We start from the raw sequence: 25044 nt of genomic DNA, 5'->3' as shown, positions 1-25044 counted from the left end.
ATTAATTTTTATGTAAGTTTTCTTTGGAATGCCTTCTTTTCCTTCTAAGAAAAGATGACCTGGGATTTAAGTAATTGATTTTAAAAGTAAGTGCTTCTGGGGCTGGACTTCCCTGGTGGCGCAGTGGTTAAGAATCTGCCTGCCAATGCAGGGTACACAGGTTCGAGCCCTGGTCCGGGAAGATCCCACATGCTTCGGAGCAACTAAGCCTGTGCGCCACAGCTACTGAGCCTGCGCTCTAGAGCCTGTGAGCCACAACTACTGAGCCCACGTGCCACAATGAGTGAAGCCCCTGCACCTAGAGCCCGTGCTCCGCAACAAGAGAAGCCACTGCAATGAGAAGCCCACGCACGCAACGAAGAGTAGCCCCTGTAGCCCCTGCTCGCCACAACTAGAGAAAGCCTGAATGCAGCAACGAAGACCCAATGTAGCCCAAAGTAAATAAATTATTTATTTATTTTAAAAAAAGTAAGTGCTTCTGGGCTATTTAACTTAAAAATAACTTATTTTGAAAGAAAAATTAAGTCACAACTGTTTTCTCTTTTCCTTTGTTTTATTATAGCCTATGGAGGCTGTTACGGAGTGGCAAGACACACTGGGGGGTAAAAAGCAGAAAAGGAGACCAGGATTGTGCCGTGGTCAATTCATTTGAAAGGAGCATAAATGGGCGTTCACCATCTCCATCAGTCTGCCAAAGAGAATCTTTTTTTTTTTTTTTAATAAGTTTTTTTTTTAAGTATTTTTTAAAATATTTTATTTATTTATTTATTTATTTATGGCTGTGTTGGGTCTTCGTTTCTGTGTGAGGGCTTTCTCCAGTTGCGGCAAGTGGGGGCCATTCTTCATCGCGGTGCGCAGGCCTCTCACTATTGCGGCCTCTCTTGTTGCGGAGCACAGGCTCCAGACGCGCAGGCTCAGGAGTTGTGGCTCACGGGCTTAGCTGCTCCGCGGCATGTGGGATCTTCCCAGACCAGGGCTCGAACCCGTGTCCCCTGCATTGGCAGGCAGATTCTCAACCACTGCACCACAAGGGAAGCCCCCAAAGAGAATCTTGAACTTACAAGTCCAATATCCTATTCTGTCCTCTCCAAAAATTCTTTTTTGCTGTTTAAGGGACAGAGTCAACACACATTAAAGGAATGGTGGTGAGAGAAGAAAGAAGCCAGGGAGACATGTTCTGTATTGGCACAAGAATAAAGAGATCAATGAAACAGAGGAGAACTCAGAGACAGATCCATCAATAAGAGGCATTTAATGTAGGTTAAAGGTGATACTACCACCTATCAGTGGGGAAAAGAATGAGTTGTTTAGCAGATAGTATTAGAAACCTGGTTGACTAGATAAATACAGATAAATCTCAACCTAACACCACACACAAAAGATCAATTCCAAATGGATAAAAGAGCCCAAAGTGAAAGGTACGGCTGTGAAGTCATTGAAGATGTAGACTCCTGCCTTTGTGGCCGGAAAGAAGTTATTAACTGTGAAAGCACCAGTCCTAAGGCCCAAAGTTGGTGGATCTGATTACATCAAATGTTTGTTCCATCAGGGACATCATAGACAAAGTTGCAAGATGACAATGTAGAAGATACATGTTAGGAACATTAGAATGATTGCCTATTATGGGAAGTGGTTATGGAGGGAAAGGGAGTAAATAAATCAAGAGAGGGACCCTGACTGGACCAGTAATGATAGTATAAGATGCCATGAGCTGAGGAATCTGGTCCACTCAACTCTCTGCACATGGAGTATCATGATAATGGTGTGTTAGAAGAACCTCAGGCATTTTGTGAACAGAGGCTTCTAAATAGCTGAGAGGTAAGAGGTAATGAGAAGGGTTTTGTCACAAGTGTTGCTCTTGATCATGCTTTGGGCATTTAATATTCAAGACAAGTTGAGAATGGTCTCCCCTTTCAAATACCTTAGGCTATTGAATCAGGCTCCCTTAAACATGACACATTTTAGGCACATGGACCATCCCTTGCCCCTACTACCAATTTCGTTTGGGTTATGTAACTGGCACATACACATGTGCCAGGCACTGAAGTATGCTCTGAGGCTGCGCAAACCACTAAGACACTGTGTCCTTCCCTCAAGGAACTCAGCCTAGTGGGAGAGAGAACAGAAACGGTAGCAGCATCCAACAGTTACATAACGTTGACTATGTGCCAGGCACTGTTCTAAGTGCATAACATTAACTCTTAATCCTAATAACTCAGTGATGTAGACATTTGTTTCCTTACCTTTAAAGCGGGGTAAATAAGCTACAGAAAAGTTGCATAACATGCCTGAAGTTCCAGAACTAGAAAGAGGTAAAGCCAAGATTCAAACCCAGGCAGACTGGCTATAGCATCTATACTGTTAACAACTATACACAAAACAGTATGATAGGGCTTCCCTGGTGGCGCAGTGGTTGAGAATCTGCCTGCTAATGCAGGGGACACGGGTTCGAGCCCTGGTCTGGGAAGATCCCACATGCCGCGGAGCAGCTGGGCCCGTGAGCCACAATTGCTGAGCCTGCGCGTCTGGAGCCTGTGTCCCGCGACGGGAGGGGCCGCGATAGAGAAAGGCCCGCGCACCGCGATGAAGAGCGGTCCCCGCACCGCGATGAAGAGTGGCCCCCGCTTGCCGCAACTGGAGAAAGCCCTCGCACGAACCGAAGACCCAACACAGCCAAAAATAAATAAATAAATAAATAAATAAGAAAATCCTTTAAAAAAAAAAAAAAAAAACAGTATGATAAATGCCGACATATAAATATGTGTAAGTGCTTCATTCACTCTCTACAGATTAAGGGTAGTTAAGGAGTATTACTATTTGATGTCCTCTGTGATTTTGAGGGTTATTATTTTGAATCTATAAATCAGTTTGAGAAGTCACATCTCTACAACAGTCTTCACATCCATGAACATCATATGTATTCAAGTTTTAAGTTTCTCTCAAAATCTCACAGTTGTGAGACAGGTTGGGAGGAGCCGGGAACAAAAGCAGGGTACTACGCATGAACCCTGCACACAGCACCATCAAGGAGGGGCGGGCAAGCTACCCCTCCGACGCAACCCCTGGACCCACCCCTACCTTCACTCCACATGGGGAACCAGCTCACCCCCGGCCTCAGGGAGTGAGCAAGGGAAAATGCTACTTGTTTTTTTCCCTCGTGCTACAGCATGAGTCCTAATAAAGCTTTGCCTGAATTTCTTATCTGGCTTCTTATCAATTCTATTGATTAGGGATTCCAAGAACCCTGGTTGGTATCAGTTGTAAGAACTATTCTTAGGTGCTTTTAAGAGGTCTATTTTCAAGGTTATTTTTATTTTAAAAAATATTTATTTATTTATTTTGGTTGCCCCAGGTCTTAGTTGTGGCATGCAGGATCTTTAGTTGCAGCATGTGGACTTCTTAGTTGCAGCATGCAGACTCTTAGTTGAGGCATGCATGCGGGATCTAGTTCCCGAAACTGGATCGAACCCGGGTCCCCTGCATTGGGAGCAGGGAGTCTTACCCACTGGACCACCAGGGAAGTCCCTAAAGGTTATATTTAAATACATCTCCTAACTTTGTTGCTAAGTACCTAGAAACACAATTTTATATTGATTTTTAAGGAGTAACAAGATTTTATTTTCATTTTAATAATTGATATGTAGCTTTGTGTTTTACCCACAGCCGCAATCTGCAGATGAGCAGTTTCTTTCCATCTTTATTGCTTATACTTTTTGTCTGGACAGCATTCTATCCAGGACCTTTGATAAAACGTAGCACAGAAGCAGTGATAACTGGCACCCTTGTCTTTTTCCTGACTTTAAAGCAAAGACTTTTAAATGTTTTATCATTAAATACGTTTGCGTAAGTTTTTTGTAAATATCCTTCACAATAAATACATTCCCTTTTATTCTTAGATTGCCAGCCGGTTATATTGTTATGGGCTGAATTGCCCACTCCCAACCCCAAATTCATATGTCCAAGCTCTAACTCCCAGTACCTCAGAAAGTGATTGGATATGCAGATAGGGCCTTTAAGGAGGAAGTTAAATTAAAATGAGGCGTTCAGGGTGGATCCTAATCCAATCTGATGGAACCCTTATAAAGACAGGAGATTAGGACACAGGGAAGAGACCCACATCAGGGGTGTGTGTGAGCAGAGGAGAGACCATGTGAGGACAGGGAGAAGGCATCTACCAGCTACAGAGAGAGGTCCCAGGGGAAACCAACTCTGGAACAGTTCCAAGGTTGGAATTTTTTCTTCCTGGAATGTTTGGTAGAACTTGATGGTAAACTGTCTGGCACAGTGCTTCTGTGGGAAGGTTTTAACATTGTTGTTTCCTTAATGGTAATATGTCTTTTTTTCACTCATTGTTTTGGGCATTTGTGGGCTTTTCAGTCTGGAAGTGCATAGTCTGGGCTGTGAAATGTTTGCTAGAATTATTTGATTCTTTCTTCCCACCACTGCCATTGTTTTTCTTTGTCTGTCTAGAAATATCTAATTGGGTATTAGGCCTCAAGGTTGATATGCTAATTTTCTTTGTTCAACTGCTTCTCATTTGTCTTTTTGGTGATTTCTTCAGCTTTCTTCCAGCTCTGCTGAATTTACTCTTGGCCTTTAGGTTTTACCTGGTGTCTCTGAGGCCGAGCCCTCTCCAGTTTAACCTCAGGAGTAAACTTTCGCTCTGGTCTTTGTTTAGGGCACCAGTGGGGTGGTGAGCTGACTTTCTGGAGTGCGGCAGGTTGGTGGGCTCAAGTGAGCTTTTTAAGACTCACAGCTGTTTTGTGTTTTCAGTCTTTCAGTTCAGAATCAGGTGCTGCTTATTCCTGAGCTGGTGGGAGTTCCACAGCAGGAATCGGCTTGCTTCTTGCTGGCTTTCTCCACTCTAGAGCTTACGTGTCAGCTTTTCCTCTGTTCTGCCATGTTAATTGCCACTTCTCTATCCACTATCTATTTTACAAAATAGCTGCTCTCTCCTAAGCTGGTGTATCTAATTCTGTCTTTGTGGATCTCTTATTCCTTTACTGGCAAATGGAGGTGGGGGAGTTGGTCTTATTACTTCTACAGCAGTCTAAGGGGGAAAGGGATATTCTGCAATTAGGGAAGGCAATTCCACACCTCAACAACTTAATATGTGGTATTGAGAACATCATTTCATCTGTGATTTTGCTGTGAGATTTAATGGTGTCAGGTGGATTTGTCAATTTTTCTCTCTACTCTCAGGGCTGACCACCTCAGGAGGTACTACAAGGTATGCTCAGGCAGTGACACAATGACAACACGGTTGGTTGTAGTAAATAGTGAAGTCCATACACTTAGAAACCCACCAGTCTTTAGTGGTGTGAGGGCTACCCACAACGTACCAAGCCAGGCTGTTTAGGGAGGTTCAGACACACCCTTGTGGCTGATACGGAGATGCAACATTCAATACAGGACTTGCCCAGTTGCCTGGCGTGTGATTAGCTGACAGTCTCCATCTGTCAGCTCTTTCAGGCTCTGCTTCAGCCTTGGAACCTAGGTTGTACTTTTCCTGGGTTTCTCTCTTCTTGGGGTTGCCCTCACCCAATGACTAAGCAAGGTGGTGGTACAAGGGTCTAGCCATTTCTGCCCAGCATGAACTCTTCTCCCGGGCAATTTTTGCTTGGGAGTTCCCAGCAAGGCTGGTACAGACTTTGTCAGGTGTGTACAGTGTTCTTTGGTACCCTCCCCCTAGCCCTGCCCAGTCCTGCAACTGTTTTCTATCACAGGTATTATATCTTAATAACCCTTTTGCGTTTCTAACTCTGTCTCAGCATTTGCTTCCCTGAGGGCCTCAACCTGCACCAACATGAAACACAGTTCCTACAAAGTCAGGTGGGAAGAGAAGAAATTCAGAAAAATGAAACAATGAGAACAGTGTATATCATTGACAAGAATGATATGAACTGCCAACCATGAGTCTGTAAAAGCTACGACTGAGCTTTTCAGGTCACAGGTCTCATGAGGGAAGGACGGAAGTCATGTCAGTTTGGTTTCCAGAGTTTGTAAAACAGGTTTGTTTTTCTGTTTTTTTTAAGAAATAGCTAGATCTTTGTAACATGATTAGGGTCCCTAGGAAATTAATATATTACATTTCATTACCTTGGACTCTAGGTTCTAATATGTTCTTTGTTGATTTGGGTGCACTAAGGAAATGTTATAATTAATTTAGGGAAAAAGGACATTGGGTGACATTAAGTATTCCCACCCAAAACCATAAGTAAAGCATTTACTATGATATCCACCATATAAGTGCTGTATTAGTGCTAGTTGTTGTTATTATTATCTTGGTTATTTCCATATGTTTGGATCTTGTTTTATGTTTTTCAGTAAGATTTTGTAAATTTTAAGATGTAAGTTATGTGCCTTTCTTGTTAAATTTATTCCAAAGCATTAAAAAAAAAAAAAGAAAGAACATGTTATCTGTTTTGTTAAAACAGATTTCTAATCCAATGCAAATTGGTTATTAAAGCCAAATTGATCTTCCAATATGAGTAAGCAAGTGGCTCATCTCAGTCTTGAAAACACCTTTATTTTTCAAAGGGCATTACTAAACCCTCTGAAATAAACCACTATCAAGGAACAATGAGTATCTTACAGTTGAAGATACATAGCTGATTCTTCTGGTTTATCATCTTGATTTTTTTTTTTTTTTTTTTTAATAATCTGGCTACCAAGGAGGGCTTAGGATCTTGGTTATTCAAAGACTTTCAAAGAACTTAGCATACTATTGTTTCATGCAGGATAAAGCAATTCAGACGTTTCTTCCCACAGAAGGTTCAAAACCAACATAAACATTGTGCAATTAAAATATGTTCAGAGATTTTACCCTTTCAACATTCTATCTAGAATAAAAAAATGGACTAATGGAGTTCAAAAGATGTGGTGAGTGAAGGACTAATCAGACAATGAGAAGCAGATAAAATTCTTTATAAGAACTCAGTTAAAATGTTAAAGGGAGGAAATAGCATTCATATTTGACCAGTTCTAGAAAAACTTGTCTAAAACTATTACTGTGAAGTAGAAAGTTTAGCTATTGGTGAGGAAAAAAAAGAAATGAGAGGAACAGGTCTGAAGAAAAAGTTAATATTGATCATCAAAAAATGGAAACCAAAAGTATAATAAAGAAACAGCATTATTCATAATAGCTGAAACGTGGAAACAACCCAAATGTCCATAAATGGGTGAAGGGATAAATGGAGGGTGGTATATCCATACGATGGCCATAGAAAGGAATGTACATGCTACAACATGGATGAACCTTTAAAAAATTATGTAAAGTGAAAAAATCTAGTCACAAAAGACTATGTACTACATCACAATTCCATTCATATGAAATTCCAGAAGAGAGAAATCTATAGAGACAGAAAGTGGATTATGGTTTCTGGGGGGTAGGAGGTGGAAGGTGATAGCTAAAAGGTTCAGAATTTCTTTTAGAGGTGATGAAAATGTTATAAAATTGACTGATGGCTGTACAAATCTGTAAATATACTAAAAACCACTTAATTGTACACTTTAAATAGGTGGATTGTAAAACTGTATCTCAATGAGGCTATCTTTTAAAAAGTATAATAGAGGAAGACGACACGGTTTGGGAAGATAAACTTAAAATGCCAGATGAGAAGTAACAACTACAGAAAGAGAGTTGAAAAAGACCATAAGGCTGCATCAAAAAGTTTTAAATAATTAAATTCTTTATGAAGTTGATAGTTTATTCCAAATATTCTGGTTTCTTAGGCATTAGTAAATTGTGCTTGTCACTTTAGATTTTCATGGAAGTATTTGTGTTTTCTGCATAAGATCAGTGTGGTAGGTTGCATAATGGCTCCAAAGATATAAGGTTCTAATGCCTGGAAACTGTGAATGTTACCTTATAAGGCAAAAGTGACTTTGCTGGTGTGATAAATTAAGGATTTTGAGATGGGAAGCTTATCCTGGATTATCTGGGTAGGCCCTAAGTGCAATCACGATTTTCCTTATAAAAGTGAGGCAGAGGGGACTTCCCTGGTGGCACAGTGGTTAAGAATCCACCTGCCAATGCAGGGGACACGGGATCGAGCCCTGGTCCGGGAGGATCCCACATGCCGCGGAGCAGCTAAGCCCTTGAGCCACAACTACTGAGCCTGTGCTCTAGAGCCTGTGGACCACAACTACTGAAGCCCGCGTGCCTAGAGCCCGTGTTATGCAACAAGAGAAGCCACCGCAACGAGAAGTCCGTGCACCGCAACAAAGAGTAGCCCCCACTTGCCATAACTAGAGAAAGCCTGCGTGGCAACAAAGACTGAACACAGCCAAAAATTTAAAAAATAATTAATTTTTAAAAAGTGAGGCAGAAGGAGATTAGATTACAGAAGTGGAGAAGGCAATGTGACCACAGAAGCAGAGATTGGAGTGATATGGCCACAAGCCAAGGATGCTACCAGAAGCTGGAAGAGACAAGGAAGGAATTCTCCTTTGGCACTTACAGGAGGAACCAGTCCTGCCAACATAAGATTTTAGCCCAGTAAGACTCAGTTAGGACTTCTGGCTTGTAGAACAGGAAGAGAATACATTTGTGTTTTCATTAAGTTTGTGCTAACTTGTTATAGTGTCAATAGGAAACTAAAACAATCAGCAGTGCAGTACTGTGTCTAAGAGATTAAATGATCCTGGGGAGGTATTGGGAGGGGTTTGTATAGATTCTTGGTATTTGAGGTTTGAATAGTGGTTGCTTGTGAGTTCTAGTTATCTTTTCCTGGTATAATTATTTACCACTTTAAGTGGTGGCTTTTTTTCTTTTCCCACACTGCGCAACACGTGGGATCTTAGTTCCCCAACCAGGGAATCGAACCCATGCCCCCTGCTTTGGAAGTGCACCATCTTAACCACTGGACTGCCAGGGAAGTCTCTGATTCTTCATTGTTTTTTTTACATCTTTATTGAAGTATAATTGCTTTACAATGGTGGGTTAGTTTCTGCTGTATATCAAAGTGAATCAGCTATACACATACATATATCCTCATAGCTCCTCCCACTTGTGTCTCCCTCCCATCCTCCCTATCCCACCCCTCTAGTTGGACGCAAAGCACGGAGCTGATCTCCCTGTGCTATGCGATTGCTTCCCATTAGCTATCTATTTGACATTTGGTAGTGTATATATGTCCATGCCACTCTCTCACTTTGTCCCAGCTTACCCTTCCCCCTCCCTGTGTCCTCAAGTCCATTCTCTATGTCTCTGTCTTTATTCCTGTCCTGCCCCTAGGTTCTTCAGAACCTTTTTTTTTTTTTTTTTTAGATTCCATATATATGTGTTAGCATACTGTATTTGTTTTTCTCTTTCTGACTTACTTCACTCTGTATGACAGACTCTACATCCATCCACCTCACTACAAATAACTCAATTTTGTTTCGTTTTATGGCTGAGTAATATTCCATTGTATATATGTGCCACATCTTCTTTATCCATTCATCTGTCGATGGACACTTAAGTTGCTTCCATGCCCTGGCTATTGTAAATAGAGCTGCAATGACCATTGTGCTACTTGACTCTTTTTGAATTATGGTTTTCTCAGGGTATATGCCCAGTAGTGGAATTGCTGGGTTGTACGGTAGTTCTATTTTTAGTTTTTTAAGGAAACTCCATATTGTTCTCCATAGTGGCTGTATCAATTTACATTCCCATCAACAGTGCAAGAGGGTTCCCTTTTCTCCACACCCTCTCCAGCATTTGTTGTTTGTAGATTTTTTGATGATGGCCATTCTGACTGGTGTGAGGTGATGCCTCATTGTAGTTTAGACTTGCCTTTCTCTAATGATTAGTGATATTGAGCATCCTTTCATGTGTTTGTTGGCAATCTGTATATCTTCTTTGGAGAAATGTCTATGTATTCTGCCCATTTTTTGATTGGGTTGTTTGTTTTTTTGATATTGAGCTGCATGAGCTGCTTGTATATTTTGGAGATTAATCCTTTGTCAGTTGCTTCATTTGCAAATATTTTCTCCCATTCTGAGGGTTGTCTTTTCGTCTTGTTTATGGTTTCCTTTGCTGTGCAAAAGCTTTTAAGTTTCATTAGGTCTCATTTGTTTAATTTTGTTTTTATTTCCATTTCTCTGGGAGGTGGGTCAAAAAGGATCTTGTTGTGAGTTATGTCATAGAGTGTTCTGCCTATGTTTTCCTCTAAGAGTTTGATAGTGTCTGGCCTTACATTTAGGTCTTTAATCCATTTTGAGTTTATTTTTGTGTATGGTGTTAGGGAGTGTTCTAATTTCATTCTTTTGCATGTAGCTGTCCATGTAGTTTTCCCAGCACCACTTATTGAAGAGGCTGTCTTTTCTCCATTGTATATTCTTGCCTCCTTTATCAAAGATAAAGTGGCCATATGTGTGTGGGTTTATCTCTGGACTTTCTATGCTGTTCCATTGATCTATATTTGTTTTTGTGCCAGTACCATACTGTCTTGATTACTGTAGTTTGTAGTATAGTCTGAAGTCCGGGAGCCTGATTCCCCCAGCTTCGTTTTTCTTTCTCAAGACTGTTTTGGCTATTCGGGGTCTTTTGTGTTTCCCTACAAATTGTGAAATTTTTTGTTCTAGTTCTGTGAAAAATGCCACTGGTAGTTTGATAGGGATTGCATTGAATCTGTAGATTGCTTTCAGTAGTAGAGTCATTTTCACAATGTTGATTCTTCCAGTTCAAGAACATGGTATATCTCTCCATCTGTTTGTGTCATCTTTAATTTCTTTCATCAGTGTCTTTTAGTTTTCTGCATACAGGTCTTTTTTCTCCTTAGGTAGGTTTATTCCTAGATATTTTATTCTTTTTGTTGCAGTGGTAAATGGGAGTGTTTTCCTTAATTTCTCTTTCAGATTTTTCATCATTAGTATACAGGAATGCAAGAGATTTCTGTGCGTTAATTTTGTATCTTGCTACTTTACCAAATTCATTGATTAGCTCTAGTAGTGTCCTGGTAGCATCTTTAGGATTCTCTATGTATAGTGTCATGTCATCCGCAAACAGTGACAGTTTTACTTCTTCTTTTCCGATTTGAATTCCTTTTCTTTCTTTTTCTTCTCTGATTGCTGTGGCTAAAACTTCCAAAACTATGTTGAATAACAGTGGTGAAAGTGGGCAACCTTGTCTTGTTTCTGATCTTAGAGGAAATGGTTTCAGTTTTTCACCATTGGGAACGATGTTGGCTGTGGGTTTGTCATATATGGCCTTTATTATGTTGAGGTAAGTTCCCTCTATGCCCATTTTCTGGAGGGTTTTTATCATAAATGGGTGTTGAATTTTGTCAAAAGCTTTTTCTGCATCTATTGAGATGATCATATGGTTTTTCTCCTTCAATTTGTTAGTATGGTTTATCACATTGATTGATTTGCATATATTGAAGAATCCTTGCATTCCTGGAATAAACCCCACTTGATCATGGTGTATGATGCTTTTAATGTGCTGTTGCATTCTGTTTGCTAATATTTTGTTGAGGATTTTTGTACCTATGTTCATCAGTGCTATTGGCCTGTAGTTTTCTTTTTTTGTGACATCTTTGTGTGGTTTAGGTATCAGGGTGATGGTGGCCTCATAGAATGAGTATGGGAGTGTTCCTCCCTCTGCTATATTTTGGAAGAGTTTGAGAAGGATAGGTGTTAGCTCTTCTCTAAATGTTTGATAGAATTCGCCTGTGAAGCCATCTGTCCTGGGCTTTTGTTTTTTGGAAGATTTTTTATCACAGTTTCAATTTCAGGGCTTGTGATTGTTCTGTTTATATTTTATATTTCTTCCTGGTTCAGTCTCAGAAGGTTGTGCTTTTCTAAGAATTTGTCCATTTCTTTCAGGTTGCCCATTTTACTGGCATATAGTTGCTGATCATCTCTCATGATCCTTTGTATTTCTGCAGTGTCAGTTATTACTTCTCCTTTTTCATTTCTAATTCTATTGATTTGAGTCTTTTCCCCTTTTTTCTTGATGAGTCTGGCTAATGGTTTATCAATTTTGTTTATCATCTCTAAGAACCAGCTTTTAGTTTTATTGCTCTTTGCTATTGTTTCCTTTATTTATTTTTCATTTATTTCTGATCTGATCTTTATGATTTCTTTCCTTCTGCTAACTTTGGGGTTTTTTTGTTCTTCTTTCTCTAACTGCTTTAGGTGTAAGTTTAGGTTGTTTGTTTGAGATGTTTCTTGTTTTGTGAGGTAGGATTGTATTGCTATAAACTTCCCTCTTAAAACTGCTTTTGCTGCATCCCATAGGTTTTGGGTTGTTGTGTTTTCATTGTCATTTATTTCTAGGTAGTTTTTGATTTCCGCTTTGATTTCTTCAGTGATCTCTTGGTTATTTAGTAGCATATTGTTTAGCCTCCATGTGTTTGTGTTTTTTACAGTTTTTTTTCCCCAGTAATTGATATCTAGTCTCATAGCATTGTGGTCGGAAAAGATACTTGATACGATTTCAATTTTCTTAATTTTACCAAGGCTTGATACCTGACCCAAGATATGATCTATGCTGGAGAATGTTCCATGAGCACTTGAGAAGAAACTATGTTCTGTTGTTTTTGGACAGAATTTCCTATAAATATCAATTAAGTCCATCTTGTATAATGTATCATTTAAAGCTTGTGTTTCCTTATTTATTTTCATTTTGGATGATCTGTCCATTCGTGAAAGTGGGGTGTTAAAGTCCCCTACTATGATTCTGTTACTGTCGATTTCCCCTTTTATGGCTATTAGCATTTGCCTTATGTATTGAGGTGCTCTTATGTTGGGTGCATAAATATTTACAATTGTTATATCTTCTTCTTGGATTGATCCCTTGATCATTATGCAGTGTCCTTCTTTGTCTCTTGTAACATTCTTTATTTTAACGTCTATTTTGTCTGATATGAGAATTGCTACTCCAGCTTTCTTTTGATTGCCATGTGCATGGAATATCTTTTTCCATCACCTCACTTTCAATCTGTATGTTTCCTTAGGTCTGAAGTGGGTCTCTTGTAGATAGCATATATAAGGGTCTTGTTTTCCATTCAGCCAGTCTATGCCTTTTGGTTGGAGCATTTAATCCATTTACATTTAAGGTAATTATCGATATGTATGTTACTGTTACCATTTTCTTAATTGCTTTGGGTTTGTTATTGTAGGTCTTTTCTTTCTCTTGTGTTTCCTGCCTAGAGAAGTTCCTTTAGCATTTGTTGTAGAGCTGGTTTGGTGGTGCTTAATTCTCTTAGCTTTTGCTTGTCTGTAAAAGTTTTAATTTCTCCATCGAATCTGAATGAGATCCTTGCTGTGTAGAGTAATCTTGATTGCAGTTTTTCCCCTTTCATCACTTTAAATATGTCCTGCCACACCCTTCTGGCTTGCAGAGTTTCTGTTGAGAAATCAGCTGTTAACCATATGGGGATTCCCTTGTATGTTATTTGTTGCTTTTCCCTTGCTGCTTTTAATATTTTTTCTTTGTATTTAATTTTTGATAGTTTGATTAATATGTGTCTTGGCATGTTTCTCCTTGGATTTATCCTGTATGGGACTCTCTGAGCTTCCTGGACTTGATTGACTATTTCCTTTCCCATATTAGGGAAGTTTTCAACTATAATCTCTTCAAATATTCTCTCAGTCCCTTTCTTTTTGTCTTCTTCTTCTAACACCCCTATAATTCGAATGTTGGTACTTTTAATGTTGTCTCAGAGGTCTCTGAGACTGTCCTCAATTCTTTTCATTCTTTTTTCTTTATTCTGCTGTACAGTAGTTATTTCCACTATTTTATCTTCCACGGCACTTTATCTGTTCTTCTGCCTCAGTTATTCTGCTATTGATTCCTTATAGAGAATTTTTAATTTCCTTTATTGTGTTGTTCATCATTGTTTGTTTGCTCTTTACTTCTTCTAGGCCCTTGTTAAACGTTTCTTGTATTTTCTCCATTCTATTTCCTAGATTTTGGATCATCTTTACTATCATTACTCTGAATTCTTTTTCAGGTTGACTGCCTATTTCATCTTCATTTGTTTGGTCTGGTGGGTTTTTACTTTGCTCCTTCATCTGCTGCATAGTTCTCTGTCTTCTCATTTTGCTTAACTTACTGTGTTTGGGGTCTCCTTTTTGCAGGCTGCAGGTTCATAGTTCCCATTGTTTTTGGTGTCTGCCCCCAGTGGCTAAGGTTGGTTCAGTGGGTTGTGTAGGCTTCCTGATGGAGGGGACTGGTGCCTGTATTCTGGTGGATGAGGCTGGATCTTGTCTTTCTGGTGGGCAGGACCACGTCCTCTGGTGTGTTTTGCAGTGTCTGTGAACTTAGTACAATTTTAGGCAGCCTCTCTGCTAATGGGTGGGGTTGTGTTCTCTTCTTGCTAGTTGTTTGGCATGGGGTGTCCAGCACTGTAGCTTGCTGGTCATTGAGTGGAGCTGGGTCTTAGTGTTGAGATGCAGATCTCTGGGAGAGCTTTTGCCGTTTGATGTTACATGGGGCTGGGACGTTTCTGGTGGACCAATGTCCTGAATTCGGGTCTGCCACCTAAGAGGCTCAGGCTTGACACCCAGCCGGAGCACCAAGATCCTGTCAGCCACACGGCTCAGAAGAAAAGGGAGAAGAAAAAGAAAGAAAAAAAAATTTAAAAAAATACAGTTATTAAAATAAAAAAATATTATTAAAAAAAAATTAAAAAGTAATTGAAAAAAAGAAAGAAGAGAGCAACCAAACCAATAAACAAATCCACCAATGATAACCAGCACTAAAAACTATACTAAAAACAAGAACAACAACAAAAAAACAATGGACAGACAGAACCCTAGGACAAATAGTAAAAGCCAAGCTATACAGACACAATCGCACAAAGAAGCATACACATACACCCTCACAAAAAGAGAAGGAAAAAAAATATATGTATATTAAAAAAAAGGAAGAGAGCATCCAAATCAATAAACAAATCTACCAATGATAAGGTCTAAATAGTAAACTAGGATAAACCTAAAACCAGAAACAAATTAGATGCAGAAAGCAAACCCCAAGTCTACAGTTGCTCCCAAAATTCACCGCCTCAATTTTGGGATGATTCATTGTCTATTCAGGTATTCCACAGATGCAGTGTACATCAAGTTGATTGTGGAGATTTAATCTGCTGCTCCTGAGGCTGCTGGGAGAAATTTCCCTTTCTCTTCCTTTTTTTTTTTAATTTTAAAGAAATTTATTTATTTTATTTATTTATTTTTGGCTGTGTTGGGTCTTTGTTGCTGCGTGCGGGGTTTCTCTAGTTGCGGCGTGTGGGGGCTACTCTTCATTGCAGTGCGCGGGTTTCCCATTGCGGTGGCTTCTCTTGTTGAGGAGCACGCGTTCTAGGTGTGTGGGCTTCAGTAGTTGTGGCATGCGGGTTCAGTAGTTGTGGCTCGTGGGCTCTAGAGCGCAGGCTCAGTAGTTGTGGCACACGGGCTTATTTGCTCTGCGGCATGTGGGATCTTCCTGGATCAGGGATCGAACCCGTGTCCCCTGCATTGGCAGGTGGATTCTTAACCACTGTGCCACTAGGGAAGCCCCGCTTTCTCTTGTTTGTTCGCACAGCTCCTGGGGTTCAGCTTTGGATTTGGCCCTGCCTCTGCGTGTAGGTCTCCTGAGAGCGTCTGTTCCCGCCCAGACAGATGGGGTTAAAGGAGCAGCTGATTAGGGGTCTCTGGCTCACACAGGCCGGGGGGAGGGAGAGGTACAGAATGCAGGGCGCACCTGTGGCGAAATGTTGCAACAGCCTGAGGCGCGCTGTGTTCTCCCGGGGGAGTTGTCCTGGATCACAGGACCCTGGCAGTGGTGGGCTGCACAGGCTCCCGGGAGGGGCGGTGTGGAGAGTGACCTGTGCTCGCACACAGGCTTCTTGGTGGCTGCAGCAGCAGCCTTAGCGTCTCCTGCCCGTCTCTGGTGTCCGCGCTGATAGCCGCAGCTCGTGCCCTTCTCTGGAGCTCGTTTAGGTGGTGCTCTGAATCCCCTCTCCTCACACACCCCAAAACAATGGTCTCTCGCCTCTTAGGCAGTTCCAGGCTTTTTCCCGGACTCCCTCCCGGCTAGCTGTGGTGCGCTAACCCCTTCAGGCTGTGTTCACGCAGCCACCCCCAGTCCTGTCCCTGGGATCTGTCCTCCGAAGCCCGAGTCTCAGCTCCCAGCCCCCGCCCGCCCCGGCAGGTGAGCAGACAAGCCTCTCGGGCTGGTGAGTGCTGGTCGGCGCCAATCCTCTGTGCGGGAATCTCTCCGCTTTGCCCTCCGCACCCCTGTTGCTGCGCTCTCCTCCGTGGCTGTGAAGTTTCCCCCCAACCACCCCCGTCTCCACCAGTGAAGGGGCTTCCTAGTGTGTGGAAACCTTTCCTCCTTTACAGCTCCCTCCCACTGGTGCAGGTCCCATCCCTATTCTTTTGTCTCTGTTTTTGCTTTTATCGTTTGCCCTACCCAGGTACGCGAGGAGCTTCTTGCCTCTTGGGAAGTCTGAGGTCTTCTGCCAGCGTTCAGTAGGTGTTCTGTAGGAGTTGCTCCACATGTAGATGTATTTTTGATGTATTTGTGGGGAGGAAGGTGATCTCCACGTCTTACTCCTCTGCCATTGTGAAGGTCCCCCCTGATTCTTCATTTTAAATGCCTGAATTTGCTTTAATACTCCAAGACCCAGCAAATACTTTTTGGAAGAGGTGAGTTATCTTTTTAGAATAATTCCTTGCTCTCCCAACCTCATTCTGATGTCTTCCGTTCATGAACCAAATTCTGTTAACAGCTTCCTGTGGGGTCACCCCACTCTGAGGTTCATCTTTCAGGACACAGTGGTACTAGGAAGGGTTAGGAAGCAGAGAAAGGGGAGTAGGCTAACTTAGAGATGAGGGGTCAAGGCCACCACTTGAGGGGGAAAGGGCTGAGAGAATTTTAAAGTCACAGGAGTTACTGGAGGCAGTAAATGTTCAATGTGTTCAGTGACCACTGGAGAATTCAGTGTCTGGACACCTTTACTTTTTCTGAAAAAGGAGTGTCCATGGCTTAAGTGTTATTCTTATAAAAGATACCACCTTCAACTATTAAGGAATAATATACCCAATCAATCAAGGCAAGAATGCAGCAAGATAAGCACTCCCTACTTTGGAGTTGGGGTAGGGGAAAGAAGACCAGAAGGTAGTGCAAAAATGAGTATTAAAAATGCTCATAGGGGCTTCCCTGGTGGCGCAGTGGTTGAGAATCTGCCTGCCAATGCAGGGGACACGGGTTCGAGCCCTGGTCTGGGAAGATCCCACATGCCGCGGAGCAACTAAGCCCGTGAGCCACAACTACTGAGCCTGCGCGTCTGGAGCCTGTGCTCCACAACAAGAGAGGCCGCGATAATGACAGGCCCGCGCACCGCGATGAAGAGTGGCCCCTGCTCGCCGCAACTAGAGAAAGCCCTCGCGCAGAAACGAAGACCCAACACAGCCATAAATAAATAAATAAATAAATTTATTAAAAAAAAAAAAGCTCATATACTCTTAGTACCAGTCATTGCATTGCAAGAAATTATGTCTAGGATAAAGAGATGTGAGTGATTTTATAAGCAAACATTCCCTGCAATGTTTATAGCAGTAATATCTAAGAGGATTTGTCAACATAGTACATTTATACAATAGTCTTATATAGCCATTAAACATTTATAGAGTTTCATGATATGGTGAATGTAAATATATGAAGTGAGTGTGCATGATAAAACTAGTAAAGACAGTATTCTTCTGTAGGTTATTATATATCAAAGAAATGAACAGCAACAAAAAAAAGTAGATGGGAATAGCCACTGATATATTGGTTACTTTGGATGGTAGAATTTGGGAGACCAAGTTGCAAAAATGCATTTGTTTTTGTTTCCTACAAGTAACACTTTAACAAAAATTTCCTTGAACTCTGGCTAGCTAGCCATATTTATGGAATTGTGGAGTACAGGTTGTCAAAAGAATTGCTCCTTGCTCTTGACAAGCAGCAGTGATGGCCTCTGTCTTCAGAACCTGTGTAGTAATGAAACTGCCTCATGAGTTTATACATGTTTTTTTTTAGGCATCTGGAAGAGGGTCCTTTTTACTGAGAGCAAAGGCAGTACTACCTTAAGGAGATCCTTATTCTACACTGCAGCCTGTTGCTTGGCGTATAGTGGGGTAGGTTGAATGCATTCATTCTAACTTCTCCACACTTTTTTTAAAAGCATGCATTGGGGTGATTACTGCTGCCACCTATCACCTAAGACCGCAGCTTCATGTAGCAGGCAGTGTATTATCTGTTCATACCAACCATAAATTAGCCTCTTTCTTCTGCACAAGGGTGCACACATTAACTCCCCAGAAGATTAACAATTGGGAAAATGTGCTCCACATGGAGTTCTGAAGCTTCAGGTTTTTACAAGGATCCTTTTCCAAAAGACAAGATTCTTTTAATACATCACACTGAACACAAAGTTTTCCTTGGTGCCAGTTAGAATGAATATGCAAACGGTGTGGAACAGGGTGAGAACTACAGTGTAGCCTTTGGAACTTTTCCTTGAAAAGTTCATTTCCCTGCTTACTCATTCTTAGAGGTAGCATGAACTATGTTTATCCTGATGACCTTCTGTTGAGGATTCTTTTTCTTTACTAAGGTTAGCTTTTAAAGAAAGGCAGAAGCCAACTGCTCCTGAATGGTCATCTTCCCTTGCATAGAAACTCACAGGCCTTTCAAGAGCCTCACTTGACAGTAGTCAAGACATCACTTATCAGTAAGACAGTGGACCAAAAGGTGTCTCTTTGCTAACTCAAACCCTTTATCTTATTTGTGATATGCTAATTCATAGAGAGAAAGGAAAAAAATCAAACACTTCCTTGTCTATTTGAATTACTTTTGCTAGCAGGTTTGAGAGGCCTTTAACTTAACGCAATTAGTTTCAACCAATTGTGCTGTAGGTTTGTGGTAGATCATCACCTCCAGAATCCAGGTCAAAAATCTCTTCTAAACCTACACGTGTCCTAACCTAAACCAAACATCATGTCAATACCAAATTAAAATACGATCTAATGGCTTGATGCTATTGAGTCTAGTTAGCTCCTGCATAGACAAAAACTCACTGTAATTTCTTCAGAAGTATAATTTATTTACACACACACTTGTCTGTAAATTGATTAACAAAATCAAGCTCTCTACTAAGTGTGTGTATACTTATAGGCTTTTAATTCCTTCAAAAAACCTTCTGGCTATAGTTATTCTCATTTTGCAGCTGAGGCAACAGGTTCAGAGATGAGTTCCCCTAAATCATGTGGCTCACCAATCTGGAGCCCCCTCTAAAGGGCTACCCTCCCTTCTGGGTTATCTGCCTATCTAGGGTGAATTCCATTGTTATCTCACAGAACTGTTTTGGCAGCCCCAGGTAAGCTTATTTTATGGAAATTTGTTCCTGAAGATACAAGAGTCAGGTGCTAAGTTGGGGGAAAATAAAAATTCAACCCCTAAAACAACATTTATACAGGCAGGCAGCCTCTTCAGAAAGATAGCTGATGAAGTTTGACTCTTGAAAGGTTATTGTATGGAAGCCTTAATTATTAACACCGGTGAGAGCAATCCCTCATCCTCCTCAAACGCTGAGGGGTGGGCAAGCACACTTCAGTCACCTGAGCCTGATAAGACAGGTGTGTCTGGCATTGCTAGTTGTTCATAGCTTAAATCTTCAAAACCTAGAGGCTTGGGTGATCTTATCCTGATTCTTGTCTGATTCAGGCTTTTTCGCTCTCAGCCGAACGCAATATTGAAACCCCAATGCTAATTTCCACATTATTTACCAGGAAATACACATCTCAAGTGCACCTGCTTTATAGATACCTTTAATTCTTATAATGACATCGGGTCACAAACAGTATTACTCGGGTCTTTTCAGATCGCTTATTGTATTGCTCATTTTCTTCAGGGGCAATAGATTTGTGCAGTGTAGGACACAAAGCACGCAAAGAACTGACCAGCTGATGCTTCCCGAGAGTCTCAAGTCTACAACCGACTTATGCAGAGTCCCTCAACTTTTTTTCTTTTCCTTTCACGTCGGTGGGGAGTGGCTTCTTCTGGGGCAATCTAGCGTCTTGATAAAAGGGCCTCTCCTGGGTTACATCTGGCCGAGCTGGGCTTCTGTATACCCCCAGGGACATCAGGCTGGAGCTGTCCGCCTTCGCTTCACATCCTGAAGGAGGGGAGGTGCCGCCCCCGAGTCACATGCTTGCTTGTTCAGAGTACCCTCTTACACATTCCAACCACCCCTGCCCTGCAGTCTCGAGGCCACAGGGCCTTCAGGAAATCGCTCCGGAGAGGGGCATCAAGTACCTGTGGCTACTACGCCTCCCACGTTTCAGCGCGAGCTTCTTACTGGGTGATGGGAGGAGACACTAAGGCTCTCTCGCACTGGTGCACAGTTCGGTTCCGATTTACCCAACTTGGAGACCACGGAGGCACACAGAATTAGGGCGGCAACAGCACCGGCTGATTTTCCGCTCTTCCCCCTGCGCTCTTCCGCCCGCGCCGCCCTAGCCCCCGCCCCCTCGGCCCTCCTCGCAGGAACCAGCTGCCCGACAGCTCCCACGCTTCTCCCCAGCCACCCGCAGCGGCCTGCCTTTTATAGGCGCTGCAGCCAATGAGCGCTCTCTTTTCCTTCTGCCCGCCCATCCGGCCAATCGCCGCGCCCCTTGTGTAATCTTCGGCTCCTCGGGTGCTCTCGGCTATTTTCGTTGTTGCTGGCTTTTTCAGGGGCTGTTCGCTCGCAGCCGGAGACGCTGCTTTTTTTTTCCGGGTTCGGAGCCGTTCCGGATGCTCTAGGCTGCCGGATGTCTGATCTCCGGATAACTGAGGCGTTTCTGTACATGGATTATCTGGTAGGTGCGGGGCAGGGGTGGCCTGTCGCCTCTCGGACCCCGACGTGCCCGATGTCCCTCCGCCTGGAGGAACAGCCTTTTTGCTTTCTTTCTTTGGGATGGGATGCCTTTGGGGTTCTTTCTCCCGCAGCAAGCTCTAGAGCTGTGCCGGGACTCGGAGGGGCGGCAGCCGAGACGGCGGGGCCGCAGCTCCGAGGGGTTGGTGGAGCTGACAGGTAAAGGTGCGGCCCGGGCCAGCTGTGCTGTGGGGCGAGGGGCGCGCGGGCGCTCCCGGAGAGATGGGGCCGCGGCGGCTGGGCGTCCCCTGCCCGCGTTCGGGTTCCTTGCTTCCTTCTGCGCTCCCGCAGAGGACTTTTCTTTCCCGGGAAGCAGGAGTTTCCCCCTCTCCCTTTAGCAGAACTCCAGGTACTATTAAAGAGCCATAACCAGAATGGCTTACTAAGTGCCCGGCAGCTCCGGTCATTTGGTTGTTATTAGATCTCTAAAGCTATGACCTCGGTCGCCGCGAGGTTTTAAAAGCACATTACCATAAAGTAGACGGGACTAATCTACATCGCAGCCTGGGTAGAAGGGATTGGGTAGGGGCAGGCATTGCCTCACCGTTCCTGCCTTGGATGCACGCCGCTTTTACCCTGTGCACGAATTGGATCCCACCTGTGCTTTTTAGGCCAGGTTTATGCTGAGAAGTTTAGGTGGGAAAAGTGTCAGCACAATGCTGGGACTGAACATTACTTTAAAAAGCACTTGTTTTGTGTGTGTGTGTAATTATGCAAGCACCATGTATTGTTCCAGAAATCATTTCCCCAGAGCTGCATGTTTGTGTTCACGGGGATCCTCATTGACCCTGGCTGTGTTCGATCCTAAACAATTACCAGGTTTACCTTGTTAGCCGCAACCGCTATTGCAATGCAGAGTTGAAGTAGATGGTTAAAAACATTGACCGTCCTGTCCTCTTGTTGAACCCATGCAGTTGGTTTCTGACTGCAGATTGGCCTGGCAGAGATTTGCCAGTGCCTTCTAGGAATTACACTTAATTCTGTACTAAGAAAGACTGTGAATGCTTTCATAGTCAAGAAACGCTGGACGAGGACTGGTTTTGTAATGTTATTTTGTACTTGGGCTTATTTCCCCTAAAGGTTCCTGGTTTGGTGGTCTTGTGGGGAGGGGTGGTTACTGCAGTTAATGCATGACCTTGTGAATCGAGGGGAGTCAAAAATTCTGAGTTCAAATTCTGTTTTGTTCATTTGTTGATGTCAGTAACTTCCTCTGTCTTTGTGATAAAGGGACATTATCTGCCCATAACGGGAGCCTGTTAAGGGGGTTATCTGATTAGGAGGTTCTTTAAAATACAAAGTGCCATGTAGGTTAAGAGAGTTGTTGGATGTTTCTTAAAGATTATTTTCTGAATCAAATAACTGATTGTTTTGTAGCTTGTCTTATCACATACAGTACCATGGCTTTGTCTTGCAGTCTGCCTGAATTAAAGCCAAAGTTTGTTGAGGATAATTACCTAATTGGAAGGGGCTGCCCTTACCGATATTATTGAAAGCTAATTTTGGATTCTTAAGTAGTTTCTAAAAAGGAACTCAAGTAGTTCTGGTATTTTATTATTTTATTTACTGGGTGAGTTTTAAATTTGCAAATTGCGTGGGGAAAAAAAATTGGAAGACTCTGTTTAATTACTCAGGTTAATTTCCTGATGGAGAGTCTTAAGGGTGGGTGGAGGAATGTTTGTGGGGCTCTGGATTACCTTAAAACCAGATTATTTCTTTGTCAGTTTCCTAACAGTTTTGTATCAGAATCAATGGGCCCCAAGTTCGACATGGCCTTTTTGTTGTACCTGCCATGCCCCCATACACCCTATTTTTGAAAAATCATTATTTTGTCACCTTATCTATGCTTTTTAAAAAATCCACAAGTGCAGTGAAACAGCCCCATAAAAATCACTTGGCTCATCACTGGCGGTGAGAAAAAAAACTCTTAAAGGCAATAAGTCAGTTCTTATGAGTGTGCCAAATATCCGCTGTGAAAAGACTTAAGGAAATCCTTAAACATGAAGTTTAAAAGAAGAAACCCTCCTCAGGTGGTCTTCTGTGTTTACGTTTTGCTTATCAGCTCTCAGAGAAAATGATGTTCCACACACCATTCGTTTCTTCTTGCCTTTCAGACGGATTCATTTGCTCGTACATAATGTTTATACGGGGTTTATTAAAAACCAATTTCTAAAAAATGAAAATCAATTTCATTGACTCTGTCTGGGATCCCATTTTAAAAATCAGTTCCCAAGTCCTTTTACTTACTTTCCAGAGAAAATATGCTCCTTTCATTCCGAGCTTGACTCTTGGGATTTTGTTGAGCTTGTGTACTAGAGTAAGTACCCTGTCCATGCACTTGACAGGAATAATCTGTGTGCCATCTTTTCTTCTTTTTTCTTTTTAATCGGTGTTCGACTTCCTTATCGTTGCTGTTGGAAGCTGGAAGAGGGAGCTGTGTGTGTGTGTATGCATTGTTCTTTAGGCTGGATGTCATCATTTAACCTTTTTTCATTTGGAGGAGAGCTGAGAGAGAGAAATGAGAAACGTAGATGTGATGTTTTTAACAGCTTTCATTAAGATTGCGGATATTAAAACAATTGATGAAGCTCTCTGATCTTAGAGGCTGCTGTTGATTTTTTAACTTAAAAGAAGTGCTCTCGGGCTTCCCTGGTGGCGCAGTGGTTGAGAGTCTGCCTGCCGTTGCGGGGCACACGGGTTCGAGCCCTGGTCTGGGAAGATCCCACGTGCCGCGGAGCGACTGGGCCCGTGAGCCACGATTGCTGAGCCTGCACGTCTGGAGCCTGCGCTCCACAAAAAGAGAGGCGGCGATGGTGGGAGGCCCGCGCACCGCGATGAAGAGTGGCCCCTGCTTGCCGCAACTGGAGAGGGCCCTCGCACGGAAGCGAAGACCCAGCACAGCCATAAATAAATAAATAAATAAAAATTAAAAAAAAAAGAAGTGCTCTCAATTAGCGGTGACAGATAAGGTGGATAGGGTTTTCATTGATTTCAGTTTAGGGAAATAATGGTAACTTGCTTATCCTAAATAATTATATGTATCGCCCTGTGTCCAATCTTTATTTGTTGAATTGAATGAATATGAGACAGAAGGGACAATTCTTCTTTCCTCTCCAGCTTCTAAAGTAAGACAAGATAAAATCTGTTTGGATTAGGTGTTTTGGTCTGGGGAATGCAAAATGTATCTTTTACTCTTAACTTTAAGATTATCAAGATATTATTTGTTTAGGCTGGGTGGCCATTTAAATATAAAAAATCTTGGTTTTCCGGTTGACGAGGGAATCTGCTTGGCAGGCCACATACCTTTTTCGCGTTTTCAGGATGGGCTTTAAAGGCCATGTGCACACCTGTCAGGTCTGTAGGTAAAGATTCTGCTGCTGTTCAAAGGGCAGTACCAGCATCTTTCTTTCTGTCTCTCTTCTTACAGGTAGAATTAGTAAGACAATGTGTGGAGCTTTTTGAATAAGGTAGGAGAAAATAGTAAAGTTATAGTGAAAAACGTGTCTACCATGTTTTCCTGGAAGGTTGGATAAGATCAACTTCTAGATTCCTTTCGGTTTAATATTCTTTGTGTACCGATTCATGTTGATTGGCCTGAATTTTACCTTTTCCCCCCTTCTGCCATCAAAATAACAGCAATAAAATTTGTTATGCTTTGTGTAATGCTGTTGATGATTCCATGAGACAATGGAGGGAAAGTGATTTATAAACAGCATGTTGCTTTTCAGATGTAGAATGTTAATATAATGTGGTTATGTTGCTGATATTATTATACCTCCTGTGGAATGGCTATTACCGTTCAGTGGTAAATAATGGGCTACCTTTTAATTTTTATTTTATTTTGTTTCAGTTTTTTTTTTTTTTTGATGTGGACCATTTTTAAAGTCTTTATTGAATTTGTTACAATATTGCTTCTGTTTTATGTTTTGGTTTTTTGGCCCCAAGGCACGTGGAATCTTAGCTCCCCTACCAGGGATCGATCCCGTACCCCCTGCTTTGGAAGGCGACGTCTTAACCACTGGACCGCCAGGGAAGTCCCTGGACTACCTTTTTTTTTTTTTTTTTTTTTTTAATAGCTACTTTATTTATTTATTTATTTATTTATTTTGGCTGTGTTGGGTCTTCGGTTCGTGCGAGGGCTTTCTCTAGTTGCGGCAAGTGGGGGCCACTCTTCATC

The 25044-nt window shown here is 42.1% G+C and overlaps 1 protein-coding gene across 2 annotated transcripts in view; it reads left to right on the top strand.

Annotated features, from left to right (window-relative positions):
• Nucleotides 1-20681: 20681 nt before the first annotated feature.
• Nucleotides 20682-25044, top strand: part of ARL15 (ADP ribosylation factor like GTPase 15) — a 430267-nt gene continuing 425904 nt past the window's right edge. For both annotated transcript variants that reach the window (XM_057541534.1, XM_007195582.2), the window contains exon 1: nucleotides 20682-20814. In XM_057541534.1, coding sequence (XP_057397517.1) covers nucleotides 20767-20814 — 48 coding nt within the window. In that variant the 5' untranslated portion in view covers nucleotides 20682-20766. The remainder of the gene's footprint in view (nucleotides 20815-25044) is intronic.

The sequence above is a fragment of the Balaenoptera acutorostrata genome, chromosome 2 (assembly GCF_949987535.1).
Source record: "Balaenoptera acutorostrata chromosome 2, mBalAcu1.1, whole genome shotgun sequence".
NCBI classification, from domain to species: Eukaryota; Metazoa; Chordata; class Mammalia; order Artiodactyla; family Balaenopteridae; genus Balaenoptera; species Balaenoptera acutorostrata.
This window is presented reverse-complemented; position numbering and strand designations above follow the sequence as displayed.